The sequence below is a fragment of the Alexandromys fortis genome, unplaced genomic scaffold, assembly GCF_014885135.2.
Source record: "Alexandromys fortis isolate MF-2015 unplaced genomic scaffold, M_Fortis_MF-2015_v1.1 scaffold_310, whole genome shotgun sequence".
NCBI classification, from domain to species: Eukaryota; Metazoa; Chordata; class Mammalia; order Rodentia; family Cricetidae; genus Alexandromys; species Alexandromys fortis.
The window spans coordinates 667,837-684,081 of NW_026068202.1; the positions used below are offsets into that span (position 1 = coordinate 667,837).

The following is a 16,245-nucleotide window of genomic DNA, read 5'->3' on the forward strand; positions in this document are numbered from 1 at the left end:
GTGTGATGACTTCTCCTTGGAGAAAGTAATATCAATATCTAGGCTGTGAAATACTTGAATCGTCTTTGAACATTTATGTTCTTACTATTTGTTTTTAAATTGCAGATCCCAGATGACCTGAGGAAGAGACTAAATATAGAAGTACATGCAGTAGTCAGGATAACTCCACTGGAAACCACTCCTAAAATCCCAAGATCTCTGAAATTACAACCTAGAGAGAATTTAGTGAGTTCAAATATATGTTGTATCAAAATTCCTTTGTGGATGTTATGAGGTTTCTCATTGTTCATTAATAATAATGTGCTTCTGTTTTATTGTTAAAAGTCACATAACATGGCATTTTAACCATTTTCCAGGGAACAGTTCTGCAGCATTAACTATATTCATAATGATGCTTCCACTACCATTTCCAAAGTATTTCTATTACCACAGACAGAAACTTTGTACCGTTAGACAGTAGCTGCAGTCCATGTTCTATCTGTGAGAGTGTTACTTCTTGATATTGTGGAGAAGTGGAGTTTGTCCTATGTATTGACTTATTTCATTCACATAATGTTTTCAAGGTCCTTCCATATTGTAGCATGCATCAGGATTTCATTCTGTAATCTAGTGGGTAATATTTCATCACACACACACATACACACACTCACCCTCACATCAGCTTACGCTCACCCTCTCATCAGCTCACACACTCACCCTCACATCAGATCACCCTCACATCAGCTCACACTCACCCTCACATCAGCTCACACTCACCCTCACATCAGATCACACTCACCCTCACATCAGCTCACACTCACCCTCACATCAGCTCACACTCACCCTCACATCAGATCACACTCACCCTCACATCAGCTCACACTCACCCTCACATCAGATCACACTCACCCTCACATCAGCTTACCCTCACATCAGCTCACACACTCACCCTCACATCAGCTCACACTCACCCTCACATCAGATCACACTCACATCAGATCACACTCACATCAGCTCACACACTCACCCTCACATCAGCTCACATTCACCCTCACATCAGCTCACACTCACCCTCACATCAGATCACACTCACCCTCACATCAGCTCACACCCTCACATAGCTCACACTCACCCTCACATAGCTCACACTCACCCTCACATAGCTCACACTCACATCAGGTCACACTCATGGTCACATCAGGTCACACATCTGCATGTAGATTTGGTAAGATTTTGCATTCTGTTAGGAAGACATGTTAAGTCCTTGGTCACTCTTCTGATCTTTTCTCTGGCAGCCTAAAGATGTGAGTAAAGACGATGTCAAAGCTGTGTTCTCGTCATGGCTACAGCAGTCAGCTACCACCATGCTGCCTTTGATAGTATCAAAGGAAGAATGTATTAAGCTGAGAATTAAAAATGGTGCGTAAAAGTGTTATTTTTTTCCTATTGAAATGACTATAACATCTAAGTTTTTCGTTTGGTTTTGGTTTTTCAAGACAGGATTTCTCTGTGTAGTCATGGCTGTCCTGGAACTTACTATGAAGACCAGGCAGGCCGCGAACTCACAGAAATCTGCCTGCCACTGCTTCCCAAGTACTGGGATTAAAGGTGTGTGCCGCCGCACGTGGCTAGCTAGAAAAATTTTTTGTTTTTTCAACTTATGTCACATGTGAACAGTGAAACATAACAGTATCATATGTGTTAAAGAATGTCTTTAATTTAAATATGCTCGATATTTCAAATCAAATTATTTCCTCTCAGTTTCAGTTCTAACTCTGCATTTATTCCTTTCTTCTTAATAGGGTTGAAAGAGTTCAATCTGAGTGTAGTTCATGCTCAGGAAAAAGGAGAGGCTGTGTTTGTGTTGAGTGCCGTTCTGCTGCAGAAGATCTCAGTACAGGTAATGACATCCTGCTGATGTGTAATAACGTATGAGCTTCTGTCCGGAAGCGTACATCCAGAACTGCTTTAGAAACCACACGAGAAGAATAAGGAATAACTTGATTTTAAATATTTTACTCTATAAATTATTGATTTATTCTAACACTTAAGTTTCAGAATTACTGTTGATTGTGTAAACTGGTAAACAGATCATGGTTCTGTGTATTAAACAAAGATTTAGTTTTAGAGGATTGACTTTAAAAGTTCTTATTTTGGGGCAGTGAGATGGCTCAGTGGGTGTTTGCATACAAGCCTGGTGACCTGAGTTTAGTCCCAGCGAACCATGTATTTACTGTTTGGTGGAGGAGAGAGGCAACACCTCTGAAGTTACCCTCTGACACAGGAGCCACCTCCTCTTTGTAAGGTGCACGTACACACCAGAGTTGTCTTCTGACTTCCATGTGTGTACATGAGCCACCTCCTTATTGAGGTGTGCACACAAATCATAATTTAGATTTTTGTAAATTAATATTTTAACCTACTGCTTATGTTATTTTGACAGTTGTTAACATTCTCTGTGCTTCACAGACATCGCCCCACGTTTCTTGCAGCGGTGCCTTAGTTCTTGTATTTTTAGAGTGTCGTGTTCTACTTCTGTTTGCTGCTGTGACTGAAACTGGGCAAGTTGTTCAGAATTTCAGTGGTTTGGAACTAGCCACAGTTAATCTTTGAAATGTGAATATAAGAATTGTGGAGATATTAATTATGGCACAAATGAAAGAACACACATGTGTGAAGTGTCTCCAGACAGCTTCTGTCTCTCCGCTGCTGTCTATAATGTCTGACCTCATCAGAGGTCGTCAGCTGTATTCTTGGGCACAGCACCTACTTTCTCTGATGGAACAGAGTCGGTGATTTTTTTCTCTGGGACTCAGGAAACAAGCAAAAGGCATAACTTTGAAGTGTAAAACTGACTTTTCCTTGCTGCTGTAGGTCCTTCTAGAGCCTATGATAAGAGAAGAAAACAGTGAGGAAACTGACTTTCTTCTTCCCTTTTTAAAGCTGAACTCTCTGGGGTAAGAGGTTACGGCCGAATCAGTATGTTTACAGACTGCTTTGGATTCTCCCTCTGGCAGGCTTCTGTGTGCACATGTTACAGCGACCAGGAATGCCAATGAAAAATCTTTCTAATACATTAGGAGATAATTTTCAAGGATTATATCTGTCCTCATACATGGGTTAAAAATGTACCTTGTTTAGGTAGCTAGTTTTATTAGAGGTTCTGCTTTGAGAATTGACTCGTGAGAAAAAAAAAAGTTAACCAAATACCACCTATCTGACCATTGTACTTAACCAAAACAGTAGTTATCAAAACAAATAAAAGTATTTTAATAGCTAAATCTAAAGTATTGAGTGGTGAGAAATATTTCAAATTAAGTTATTCCTTCACTTTTTGTTGTAATAATTAGGATTTTTTTTGTATATTTTTTCATCTTTTCAGAAGATCAAATCTGAAAAAGATTGGTTTCTTTATTTATATGCTCCCACTAGCAGCCTTAGACGTGTTAGCTTACACGAGATGTGAAAATGAAGTAAAATCTCTTCGGATTCCACTTTCTGGTGTTTTTGCTCCACTTTTGTTTTTATGAATAAAATCATGGTAGAAATCAAGAAATAGTGTGGGTTCAATGTTTGTATGTGACACGTGAAGGCAGAGGTTTCAGAGGAGCCAGAGCTTTGACTGTCCCAATAAGCCCTTCTGCAGCGCCTGTTCATGGTAATATTAGTGACCAGACTAAAGGTTATTTGGGAATGGGGAGTGCTTAGGTGTGTTAGGAGAGCCAATAAATGACCTTTAGAACAAAGCTGTGGTTACTGCACATGCTGCAGACATTAGACTGATGTTTAAAAGCTACACATCAGATACAGTATTAGCCCTTCTAAGACTTTATGCCCTTAGTATGGCTAAGTTGCCCAGGAAGGAAAGTGTCAGCCTTTTCTAGCTAAGGCTCTACCTTGCTGTGGGCTATTGTCACTTAGGAACTTTTGTGTTTTGCAGTGGAGTGAACTCCTTAGGTATATCCGCCATGGAGCACATCACCCACAGCCTCTTGGGACGCCCTTTGTCTCGGCAGCTGATCTCCCTCGTCGCAGGACTTAGGAACGGTGCTGTCTTGATCACTGGAGGAAAGGTATTTGGCTCAGACGTGCTCCTTTTCACAAACTAGAAGTATTTCACTCTTACCTCTTTGGATTTTGCTTATGTATTTTGAAGAACTTTTAATACATGAAAGGGTGGGTACCTTGTTAGGTATTAGGGATGTCGTCCTGAGTTCACGTACCCCCTGCACCCTCTTCTGTGTCCATCGATAACATTCTGTGGCTTGGTGTGTAGGTTTTTGATGAGGCTGTTGAAAGTATTGGTATTTTTTGATGAAATATCATTGGGCTCTGGTGATGTATGCTTCCTACCATTCTGTTTGATTTTTTTATCTGTGTTTCTGGGACACCTTGGTCTGCAGCGTTTGTCTGGTTTTACTGTCGGTGTATTCAGGCTCATGGTGAGCTGTCGGGTGTTTCCCTCCTTTTTGTGAGGAAAGTGTAAAGTTGGCTTTCATTCCTTCTTTAAATGCTTGGTAAGATCTGCAGCAAACCCATCCAAGCCTGGAAAGTCTTTACTGCAAAACTTTTAAATGACAAATACCATATTCTTAATGACTACAGAACTGCTTAGGTGGTCTGCAGCACCTTGATTGACGAGCAGCTGATGGTTTTTGGAGATCTGATTCAGTTCTTTTTTGATGTCCAGTTTGTGAGCATTAAGTTATTTGCTCTTCTTCCCCTTTAGTTGTAGGTTTCTGCAGGCTCTGGTGTGCTGCCCTGTTTCCTGCCATGGGTCATACTGAGATCCCTGACCTCTTCAAGAGGCGTATTGTCTCCTCCTCTGCCAGTGCTGTGGTTACTGTCGGTGCTCAAAGACCCACAGGCTGTGCATCGGAGAGAAAGTGTTTGCTGCTTTTGTCGAGGGCTGGAGTTGGGCACCCATGCTGGGTGGCTCACAATCACCTGTGACTCCAGCACCCTCTTTTCATCTCCACAGGCTCCTGCACTCGTGTACACTACACACACACACACACACACACACACACACACTTAAAAAAATCAGTCTTACACATAATCTTAAAAAAACTATCTAAAAATCCCACAGTGTTGCGTGTTTTGTTTGTTTGTGTATTTGTTTTTAAGTTTTTTGAGACAGTGTTTCTCTCTGTATCTTTGACTGTCCTGGAACTCACTCTGTAGACTCTGCTGGCCTCGAACTCACAAAGATGCGTTTACCCCTCCCTCCTGAGTGCTGGGATTAAAGGCATGTGCCACCACACCCAGACCACATTGCTTTTATAATTATAGAATTTTGAAGTTAAGAGACTTTCCCTTCACTACATTTTAATAACTGTCTCCTATTACTAGTCCAGTTTCTTTCTCCTATCTTACTTAAACATAGGAACCATTCTTTGTCAATTTATGAAGACTTTTATTTATTTTATGTATGTGAGTGCTCTATCTCCATGTATGCATGCATGCCAGAAGAGGGCATTAGAGCCCACTGTAGATGGTTGTGAGTCACCTTGGGGATGCTGGAAATTGAACTCGGGACTTCAGGAAGAGCAGCTCTTAAGCACTGAACCATCTCTCCAGCCCGTCTTTGTCATTTTTAAATGCCAAGATCACCATGGTGGAATATTTATTTTTAGAAAGTTTTATCCCGCCATCTCTGAAAGCAGTCTTTTAAAGTTCTTCCTAGAATAGGACAGTCAGTAAGAGGTCCTGGGTTTATGTGTCATCTTGTAATGTACTTATTGTTTAAGTATTTATTTATTTATTTATTTATTTATTTATTTATTTAAAGGCAGGATTTCTCTGTATAAAAGTCCTAGCTGTCCTGGAACTAGCTCTTGTCAACCAGGTTGGCCTTGAACTCACAGAGATCCGCCTGCCTCTGCCTCCCGAGTGCTGATATTAAAGATGTGCCCAACCACCACCCAGCTAAATTTTAAATTTTAAATTTCGTTTCTCATCTGGGTACATTGGGTCAGCCTCCCTTAAGGGAGAGGAGACATACACGAGAGTGCTGTACGCGTGTGAGTTACTCTGGACTGGAAGAAAAGCCCTCTGGGTGAGTGGTGATGCTGTGTCTGCTCCGCAGTCCGGCACCGTTAATGTTGAGGTGTGGGCCATGCAGTAGGGGCGCACACCTTTAATCCCAGCACTCAGGAGACAGTCTGCGGACAGCTTTGTTTGTCTCAGAACTCACACGGAAACCTGTTTCAAAAAACCAAAACATTTAAATGTGGTTTAATTCTATGAAAGATGATGATGATAGTACATATTTGTTGAGTACCTCCAAATTTTTGATTTTTTACATCAAATTTTGCTGGTTTTTGCGAGTAATCAGAACAAAGTACTTGAATTGATACAACATTGTTGGATTTCAGAGCAACAGCAGCAAGAAGAAGTGATAGCAGATTGAAAGAAGAAACTGGTAGTAACAGAGCTATAAAAGCTCTCAGGTTGGGCTGTGCTCGAGGACACTGTAGACATGTGCTCCCCTCTGATGTCGTGATTCTGCCTCTCCTGAGACATACACACAGATCACTAAACATTCGACTTGATGGTGGCACATAGGGAGGACCGTAAATATAAAGCTTAAAGAAGTAACTTTTGTTTGCGTTTTTGTTTTTTGTTTGTTAATTTTTTTATTTTTTCAAGGCAGGGTTTCTCTGTGTGGCCCTGGCTGTCCTGAAATTTGCTCTGTGGACCAGGCTGGCTTCGAACTCCCACAGATCCACTGCCTCTGCCTCCGCAGTGCTGAGACTAAAGATATGGGTGAGAAGTAACTTGTTAAACAGCTTAAGTAAAATTATAAAACTTTATTAACATTTTAGTTCTGTTTTTATAACTTTGTGAAAACACAGAATGCTGAGAAGACGGAAGGGCGTTAAGACAATCACGTTAAGGTGGAGCGATTGCCCCTGCTCTTTTCGCGTTTCTTTACTGAGCTTAATTTGTATAATTTCTGTTTTATTTATTTATTTATTTATTTTTAATATTTATTTATTATGTATACAATATTCTGTCTGTGTGTATGCCTGCAAGCCAGAAGAGGGCACCAGACCTCATTACAGATGGTTGTGAGCCACCATGTGGTTGCTGGGAATTGAACTCAAGACTTTTGGAAGAACAGGCAATGCTCTTACCCTCTGAGCCATCTCTCCAGCTCCTCTGTTTTATTTTTACATATTATTTTCTAATAAGACAAAAGCTTGTATTTGAACATAAAATGCTCATTGACTGTAAGCCAGTGTCGAGTTCTTTGTTCTTGTATCAAAGTATCCAATCCTGGCAACTGACTTGTCTCTCAAGGACTGTGCTGTATCCAGTAATCTCAGCCACTCCAAAGTCTGGGGCAGGAGGCTCTTATATTCAAGGCTATATTGGCCAACATAATAGGACCTCATCTTGTAAAACGTGCCCATCACAGGCACAAAGTGTCTGAAGGTTCTTCTCCATGTTAATTGGTAGTCACAGTAATGGCTGTAAATCGATTAAAATTACATAGTACAAGATATTTGTTTGTATCTACTAATATAATAGTATTTATATTATTAGTGATCTGCTTTTCTCATTGAAATAATAGTGATTAAATGAAAATATCTATTTCAAATTTATTTCATTTATGTATTAGTCATATCCTGTAACAATAAAGTATTATTTTCAATTGGATTTAATTAAATATTAGCAGTTGTATTCACCAGCAAGTGTAGAAATGGGTGTGTTTCTGTCTCTGCACATTAACAGAGTAAAAGAAGAGCCAGATTTCAGTAGCGCAGAATCAATCACACACTACAGTTGGGTTGGTGTTTACTTTCTAGTAGACGAGGCTGAATCTTGGTGACTATTGCAATGACAGGAGCTACTTCTGTAACTAAATTTACTGAGAGTCTGATGAAGCAATTGTTTTCCAGGGGACTGGAAAATCAACACTAGCCAAAGCGATCTGTAAGGAAGCCTGCGACGTACTGGACGCCCATGTGGAGATAGTTGACTGCAAAGTGTTACGAGGTAGGAGTGAGCATTCAACATCACCCCCCTTCTGTAGGCAGGAATGTATTATTAATGCTATTAGTAGAAATAGTTATGTACTTTTAAACTCATATTTGTGTCATTTACTTATTGAAAAATCCTTAGAAATTTGGAAGCTGGGCATGGTGGTGCACACCTTTAACCCTAGCACCCAGGAGGCAGAGGCAGGCAGATCTCTGTGAGTTTGAGGTCAGCCTGGTCTACATAGGCAGTTCCAAGACAGCCAGGACTACACAGAGAAACCCTATTTTGGAAAACCAAGAAATCCTTAGAAAGTTGAAGTCTTCAGCTTTCTGATGTTTGTGATAAAATCCCTAAAACTCTATTTGACAATTTGATGGAAGGGATTTTTTTTTAAGTGAAAAGCACTATAGACTGTTCTTGGATGTACCAACAAATGTCATCCAGGTGTTTAGAGTATACTCTGTTCAGTCTGTATTTGCTCTTGGTCTTTAATTGCTGTGGGAAACTGGTGTGGTTCATGCCTGGGAGGGTAAGTAGGTGGCTGTGGGTGACAGTGAGAAGAATTACCACTGATCTTGTACCACTTGTGTGTTTTTTAAACATTTCTAACGTTTACATTATTAACTGTTCAGTTAGAACAAGAGGTTAGAGCAGTTTCTCTTTGAACGATTAGCTTCCTTCTGGGTTTCCACTAACACCTGGCTCCCAGCTCATCTTTGTAGCTCATGTTTTTACCATGCATAATAAGAAAATAAGAAATCCCATTGTATGGACATAGGAAATTCTTAGAAGATAAATAAAAATAAGTATTTTAAAGCAAGATAAAGATAGCTTTGACAACTCAATTCTTCACTTGCTATAAAGAAAGTTTTAATCCTGGTTGAAGCCCCATGAATAAAAAGTAACTTAGAGCTAAGTATCAGGGAACCTTTGCATTAGCTTATAGACCTATAAACTTTCTGTCTTCTGGAAATTAAAACTGTGTACCACACCTGTAACAAACCTGGAGCCAAATGTGTTCTTCAATTCTAGCACTTTCAGGGTCTCCAGGCAACTGCTAGGGTTTGACTCAGATCTTGACTTCTACTCTGGTTTATGTTTTTCTACATCCTATGTATTCCACAATTGTAAGCCACCTGAAACTCTGGAGTGAGACAGAGTGCATACAGACCCAAGTCAGAGCAGTGTATTTCTTTCCTTTGTGGTACAGTTTGGCATTTTGAGCCCTTGAAGACTTAGGAGTTGAATGTGCTGATAATTAACAAGTTTTTGTTAGTATATTAATAAAACATGGATTTAATTTTTATAGATAATTGAGTTCTTCTATTACTTTCAAGAGAAACATGAACTTTTGATCCCTGAAATAACATTGATACATCTTCTGTGTGTAGGAAAAAGGCTTGAAAGCATACAGAAAGTCCTGGAGGTGGCTTTCTCCGAGGCGGCCTGGAGGCAGCCATCTGTCGTTCTGCTGGACGACCTAGACGTCATTGCTGGACTGCCCAGTGTCCCAGAACAGGAGCACAGCCCCGAAGCAGTGCAGAACCAGCGCCTCGCACACGGTAATGCGTCTCCTGCTGATTCGGGAGCTTTTTCTCTCGTCAGTCAACATTTTTCGTTTTAATGGTAAATCTATTTTCTTACATTTTTAGTTAGTTTTATTTATTTAGTACTCATGCATTTGTTGGGGTGGCCCGTGTGCCTGAGTATTACGTGTAAAGGTCAGAGGACAGTTTTTAGGAGTCTCTTCTCTCCTTCCTCTGTGTGCATCCTGGAGACTGAAGTAAGGTCGTCAGGATTGGTGACACATGACTACCTGCTAAGCCGTGTCACTGGCCGTAAATCTACCATTCTGAGGAAATAAGGTATTTGCTCACTGTGTATTTCTTTGGCTGCCTGGTAGTGTTCTCCAGCTCTGTTAGGAAATGGCAGAGCAAGAGTAGTGAAAATCCTGACTTCATGGCCAGCTGTCTCCACCCCACTTCACTTGCTGGAAGGCGTTCAGTTGCAGACTTACTTTCATTAACAGATAGGCGTTGAACACTCACTTTATTCACCATTCTCAAAGTCAAGGGGAGGAAAGGAAGCAATTTCAGTGCAGAATGGTGGATGCTGTATAGAGGACCATTTCTGGAAGAGGGCTTCCGTAGGTGAACAGTGGGAATCTCCTGGTTCTGTCAGTCAGCAAATGGAAAGCGACAGATAAGTAACTGGAGCCAGGTCAGTCGACTGGAGGTGGTGAGATGACTGCCCTGGGAGAATGTGCAGTGTGTGCTGTAAGCACCTAACCCAGAGTGAGAGTGAGGTGAGCTGCAGCATTGCATGCAACGGTTCCAGGGACGTTGGTAACTGAGTCGAGTTTTAATGGAAAGGTGAGAATTAATAGGCAGCCATGGAGTATAGTTCACAGGGTGAGGTGCCGCGGTGCAAGAGATTACAGAACACTGAAAAGTCCACCACTGAGTGTAGCTTAGAGTGTGACAGCATTGCCTCAAGGTTCTGAAGAGCTGAAGCAAACGCAAGATATAAATAAGAGTGTCTTGCATTAGATTAACTGGTGTTTATCTCAAAGTTTGAGTTCTGTATCTCCTGTAGAACCTCCTGTTGGCAAACTCCTAGAGACCGCTCTGTTGTTAGTCTCTATACAGGAAGTCTGTGGATCTCTGGACCAGGACTCAGAGGGGTTTATGTTACTAATGCTTGTTTCAGTTCTCAGCTCCTCAAACTCAGCCAAGCCTTGAATAGAAAGAAATCCAGGGAATACTAGAAGCATCATGCCTATTCTAAGTAACCAGGATTGGCTACTAGTATGGACACTAATCACCCTTCTAGAATATTCACTGAGATGCCTATTTTTGATTAATTTGCTTTATAAGATGGAGGCATACAGAGCCTCAGTAGACATGTCCTGAGTTTATAGAACCTCCTATACTTCCATTTGATTCAACAGATCACTGCATGGATAGAATTAAAGTTTTTATTTTTGGTTATGAGCCTAGCCTTTAACAACTAAGCCGTCTCTCCAGGAGCTAGTTCTAGGACAGATCCCAAACCTGCAGAGAAACCCTGTCTCGAAAAATCAAAAATAAATAAATGAAGTCTGTAAAAGCCATGAAGGAGCTGTTTGGTCTTAACATTAGGTTATTAGTATTTTGATCAATATACAGCTTTAAATGTTCACGTTTTCCCCTTTGCTTTCTGCCGTATACTTCAATCTAGCTTTGAGCGATATTATCAAAGAGCTTGTGTCTATGGGAAGTTTGGTTGCGCTCATCGCCACGAGCCAGTCCCAGCACTCCCTCCATCCCTCACTCGTGTCTGCTCAAGGAGTGCACACATTCCAGTGTGTCCAGCGCATCCAGCCTCCTGATCAGGTAACCTGAGACCTAGGAATGGTTCTGAGCTGTGTTCTTTTATTATTATTATTATTATTATTATTATTATTATTATTATTATTATTATTTTATGTACATTGGTGTCTTGACTGCATGTGTGTCTGCATGAGGGTATCAGACCCTCTGGAACTGAAGTTACAGACAGTTGTGAGCTGCCATGTGGGCGCTGGAAATTGAACCTGGGTCCTCTGAAAGAGAAGCCAGTGCTCTTAACCACTGAGCCATCTCTCCAGCCCTTGAGCTGTGTTATTTTCTTCAAAGTTGCTTTTATTTTCAAAGTTACTGCTTCTAGGAGATTGTGTAAATATTTAAGCAGTTTTGAGCACAGATTAGAATTTATACTCATTGGAGATGCTAGGGACTTCCTAAGGAAATGGCTTTCTTGAAGTCAGTATTTCTTCTGAATGAGGGTGAAATGAGATGTAGGCATCTTTTAATTTGATAAACCATCTCTACCCCCTTTGGATCCTTAAGCTTACAAGCATGTAGTGACCATATAAAGAAGGACGTGTGCTCAGGATGGAGACACGTAGGAATCTTATTTAAGATTCTCACACAGAGTCTATCTTAAGTGCTTAGACAACTCTTTGCCATTTAACTGCTATTCTGTGTCACAGAGGGCTGAGCCCAGTGGTAAAGAGCTTGCCTAGCATGTGCAAGAACCCTGGGTTCGGTACTTAGCACCAAAAATGAAAAGAAAGGATAGTGCTATTGGTGTCTTAGTTAGTGTTACCATTGCTGTGAGGAAACACTGTGACCAAAAAGCAACTTGGGGAGGAAAGGGTTTTTTCCACTCACAGTTCTTATGACAGTTCATCTTCAAAGGCAGTGAGGGCAGGAACTCAAGCAGGGCACAAACCTGGAGGAAGAGCTGATGCGGAGAACATGGAGGATGCTGCTGGTGGCTTGCTCTCCATGGCGTTCTCCTGCTTTCGTATAGAACCCAGGACCACCAGCCCAGCGCCAGCACCATTCACTGTGGGCTGGACTCTCCCTCATCGATTGCTGGTTAAGAAAATGCCCAGCAGACTTCCTACAGCTAGGGAGCATTTTCTTAGCCCAGGCTCCTTTTTTTGTAAGTGTTCTAGTAGTTTATTTTGAATGTGTCATCATTTTAAACAGATACTTCAAAATCGTTTTTAATAAGATGTTATCCACCTTAATAGACATCTCTTTTTTACTGTTTTTGTTGAGCTATATGTTTTCTCCCCTCCCTTCCCTTCCTATCCCCTCTCCTTCTGCCCTCTCCCATGATACCCACACTCCCAGTTTACTCAGAAGATCTTGTCTTTTTCTACTTCCCATATAGATCAGATCCATTTATGTCTCTCTTAGGGTCCTCTTTGTTGTCTAGTTCTCTGGGTTTGTAAACTGGTTTTTCGAGGCTCCTTATCTGACTCTAGCTTGTGTCAACTGGACATAAAACTATCCTGCACATTGGTTTTTGAAATGTTTCTAGAAATGTTATAGAGTTTCTAACCCATTTCTTTTTGGTTTTCTTTTTTTATTATTTTATTTTATTGATAATTATTGAGCTCTACATTTTTTCTTTGCTCCCTTCCCTGCATCTCCCCTCACCCCCCCCCCCGCAACNATCTCTCTTAGGGTCCTCATTGTTGTCTAAGTTCTCTGGGATTGTGATTTGTAGGCTGGCTTTCTTTGCTTTATGTTTAAAAACCACCTATGAGTGAGTACATGTGATAATTGTCTTTCTGTGTCTGGGTTACCTCACTCAAAATGATGTTTTCTAGCTCCATCCATTTTCCTGTAAAATATAAGCTATCGTTATTTTTTTCTGCTGTGTAGTACTCTATTGTGTAAATGTACCACATTTTTCTTATCCATTCTTCATTTGAGGGGCATTTAGGTTGTTTCCAGGTTCTGCCTATGACAAACAAAGCTGCTATGAACACAGTTGAGCACGTGTCCTTGTGGCACGATTGAGCATCCTTTGGATATATACCCAAAAGTGGTATTAATGGGTCTTGAGGAAGGTTGTTTCCTAATTTTCTGAGAAATCTCCACACTGACATCCAAAGGGGCTGTACCAGCTTGCATTCCCACCAGCAATGCAAAAGTGTTCCTTTTTCTCCACAACCTCTCCAGCATAAGTTGTCATCAGTGTTTTTGATCCTGGCCATTCTTACAGGTGTAAGATGTAAGGTAAAATCTCAGAGTTGTTTTGATTTTTATTTCTCTGATGACTAAGGATGTTGAACATTTCCTTAAGTGTCTTTCAGCCATTTTAGATTCCTGTGTTGAGAGTTCTCTTTTTAGGTCTGTACTTACTCCTTTTTTTTTAAAATTGGATTATGTGATCTTTTTGTGTCCAATTTCTTGAGTTCTTTGTATATTTTGGAGATCAGACCTTTTTCTGATGTGGGGTTGGTGAATATCTTTTCCCAATCTTTAGGCTGCTTTTTTGTCTTATTAACTGTGTCCTTTGCTTTACAGAAGCATCTCCGTTTCAGGAGGTCCCATTTATTAATTGTTCCTCTCAGTGTCTGTGCTGCTGGGGTTATATTTAGAAAGTGGTCTCCTGTGCCAATGCGTTCAAGTATACTTCCCACTTTATCTTCTATGAGGTTCAGTGTGGTTGGCTTTATGTTGAGGTCTTTGATCTATTTGGACTTGTTGAGTTTTGTGCATGGTGTTAGATATGGGTCTATTTTCATTTTTCCACATGTTGATATCCAGTTATGCCAGCACCACTTGTTAAATATTCTTTCTTTTTTCCTTTTGATATTTTTTGCTTCTTTATCAACGATCAGGTGTTCAAAGACGTGTGGATTGATATCCGGGTCTTCAATTCGGTTCCATTGGTCCTCCTGTCTGTTCTTATGCCAATACCAGGCTGTTTCCAGTACTGTAGCTCTGTAGTAGTTTGAAGTCAGGGATTGTGATGCCTCCAGAAGTTCTTTTATTGCATAGGATTGTTTTGGCTATCTGGGTTTTTTGCTTTTTCATATGAAGTTGAGTACTATTCTTTTGAGGTCTTTGAAGAATTCTGCTGGGATTTTGATGGGCCTAAGACATTTCTAAAATGTTACAGCAAAATCCAAACCAAAAAAACCTCCTAAGAAATAGATGTTAGCTAAAATACTCCTTATTGGAGAAAGAAATGGCAGTCTTGTATCAGTTTGGTTTTTAGTTAATTTACTGAAGAAATGCTTGAAGTATAATTTTAGACCAGACACAGAAATATAACCCTCTGATAGGATTATGGCAGAAGCAAAAAGTTTATTTATGATTTTGAAAGAAAGGCCTGGAACCAACCCTGATATCTAATTCACTGTTGGCTTCAGCAATTAAAGAACTATCTATCACAACTGTGGGTGTGAGAGCACCTCCTCACATTGTGTGAAGGCAGCTGAGTGGACAGAGCTACCTGCCAGGGTGCCTGTGGCACAACAGAAGACTGGACCTTGTTGTGTGAGGGTTAGAAGTCTATGCCATCTCAGTTTGTGTAAATGCACTCTGTGATGTTTTGATAATGATGAAGCTACCTGGTAAGGCATTTCTCTGATCATATTCCCATTGCTAAGTGACATATAACTAGTGAACTGTACCACTGAAAAATTAATAATCTGAATTTTCTGTTTTTTTCTTAAGGAACAAAGATGTGAGATTCTGCATAATGTCGTGAAAAATAAGCTGGGACTCAATATAAACAAGTCTCCTGACTTTAACCTGCAGCACATAGCTAAGGAGACTGAAGGGTTTGTGGCTAGAGATTTTACTGTTCTCGTGGACCGAGCCATACACTCCCATCTCTCTTGTCAGCATGTCTCCACCAGGGAAGGTATCTTACGTCAGACCCTGAGCTTCCTTCTGTTGTGGAAATGTTGTCGTAGCTGAGCAAGAATCTCATATATTCTGCTTCATATAGTATTTAAGTAGAAGTCTGGCATTTCCAGCCAGTATCACAGAACATTTTAAAAATGAATTGGGCTTGGAGGTGCATGTCTTTAATTTATCCTGTAGGAGCAGAGGCAGGCTGATATCTGTGAGTTTGAGGCTAGCTAGGGCTGCCTAGTGAGATATTATCTAAAAAAAATTTTTAAAAGCTTTTGTTTATTTTTAAACAGAATTAACTTTAACAACATCAGACTTCCAAAAGGCTCTCCATAGATTTCTTCCTGTTTCTCTGAGAAATGTCAACCTGCATAAACCTAGAGACCTGGGCTGGGACAAGGTTGGTGGATTACACGAAGTTCGGCAAATACTCGTGGATACTATCCAGTTACCAGCCAAGGTAAGGCAAAGCACATACACACACACACCAAGTACTAATGGCCAGAAGAAACCTAATCCACGGGCTGTGGCTTTATTTGTTAGCTTATACAATTCCTATTTGACTGACAAGGATTCACTGAGTTACCAAAGAAGTGGGATTTTTTTTTAACTCCTTGGTATTTTTACCACCTGTAAATGCAAATCCATTTTGATGTGAGTGTCTTAATTCTGTTTTGCTTGGGTCACTCGGGTTTGCTAGAGCATAGTGACCCATTTGCTGGGATTTCAGCGGAGTAGATAGAAATGAAGCTCATGAGACACGCAGGTGGACTGAGCAGACTTTTGGACCCCAGGTATCAGTCCTGGAAAGGCAGAGCTGACTGCAGCATAAACCCGGTGGATGGAAAGATAGAGGAGGAAGTAGAGTCTAGGTGTAGTATGTTAAATCGGAGACCTGAGAAATGGGTGGTTGTGTGAGATGGAGGACTCAAGCAAAGAAATAAATCAGGACTTTGGGTTACTTGTGGCTTGGGAAGGGTTGTTGTGAGAGCCTGAGGGGTGTTGAGTATAGCACAGAATCAGATTTAAGCCTATGGGAGAAGAAGTAGGTGTGGACTTACTAGCCAGCAATATCATGGCCTCAAAT

General features: G+C 40.7%; 1 protein-coding gene across 2 annotated transcripts in view; it reads left to right on the forward strand.

Annotated features, from left to right (window-relative positions):
- Positions 1 to 16,245, forward strand: part of Pex1 (peroxisomal biogenesis factor 1) — a 41,140-nt gene that overhangs the window by 11,909 nt on the left and 12,986 nt on the right. For both annotated transcript variants that reach the window (XM_050129960.1, XM_050129961.1), the window contains 10 exons: positions 106 to 225; positions 1,275 to 1,398; positions 1,782 to 1,879; positions 2,854 to 2,936; positions 3,920 to 4,052; positions 7,887 to 7,983; positions 9,360 to 9,530; positions 11,188 to 11,342; positions 14,976 to 15,165; positions 15,452 to 15,618. In XM_050129960.1, the coding sequence (XP_049985917.1) occupies positions 106 to 225; positions 1,275 to 1,398; positions 1,782 to 1,879; positions 2,854 to 2,936; positions 3,920 to 4,052; positions 7,887 to 7,983; positions 9,360 to 9,530; positions 11,188 to 11,342; positions 14,976 to 15,165; positions 15,452 to 15,618 (1,338 nt within the window). The remainder of the gene's footprint in view (positions 1 to 105; positions 226 to 1,274; positions 1,399 to 1,781; positions 1,880 to 2,853; positions 2,937 to 3,919; positions 4,053 to 7,886; positions 7,984 to 9,359; positions 9,531 to 11,187; positions 11,343 to 14,975; positions 15,166 to 15,451; positions 15,619 to 16,245) is intronic.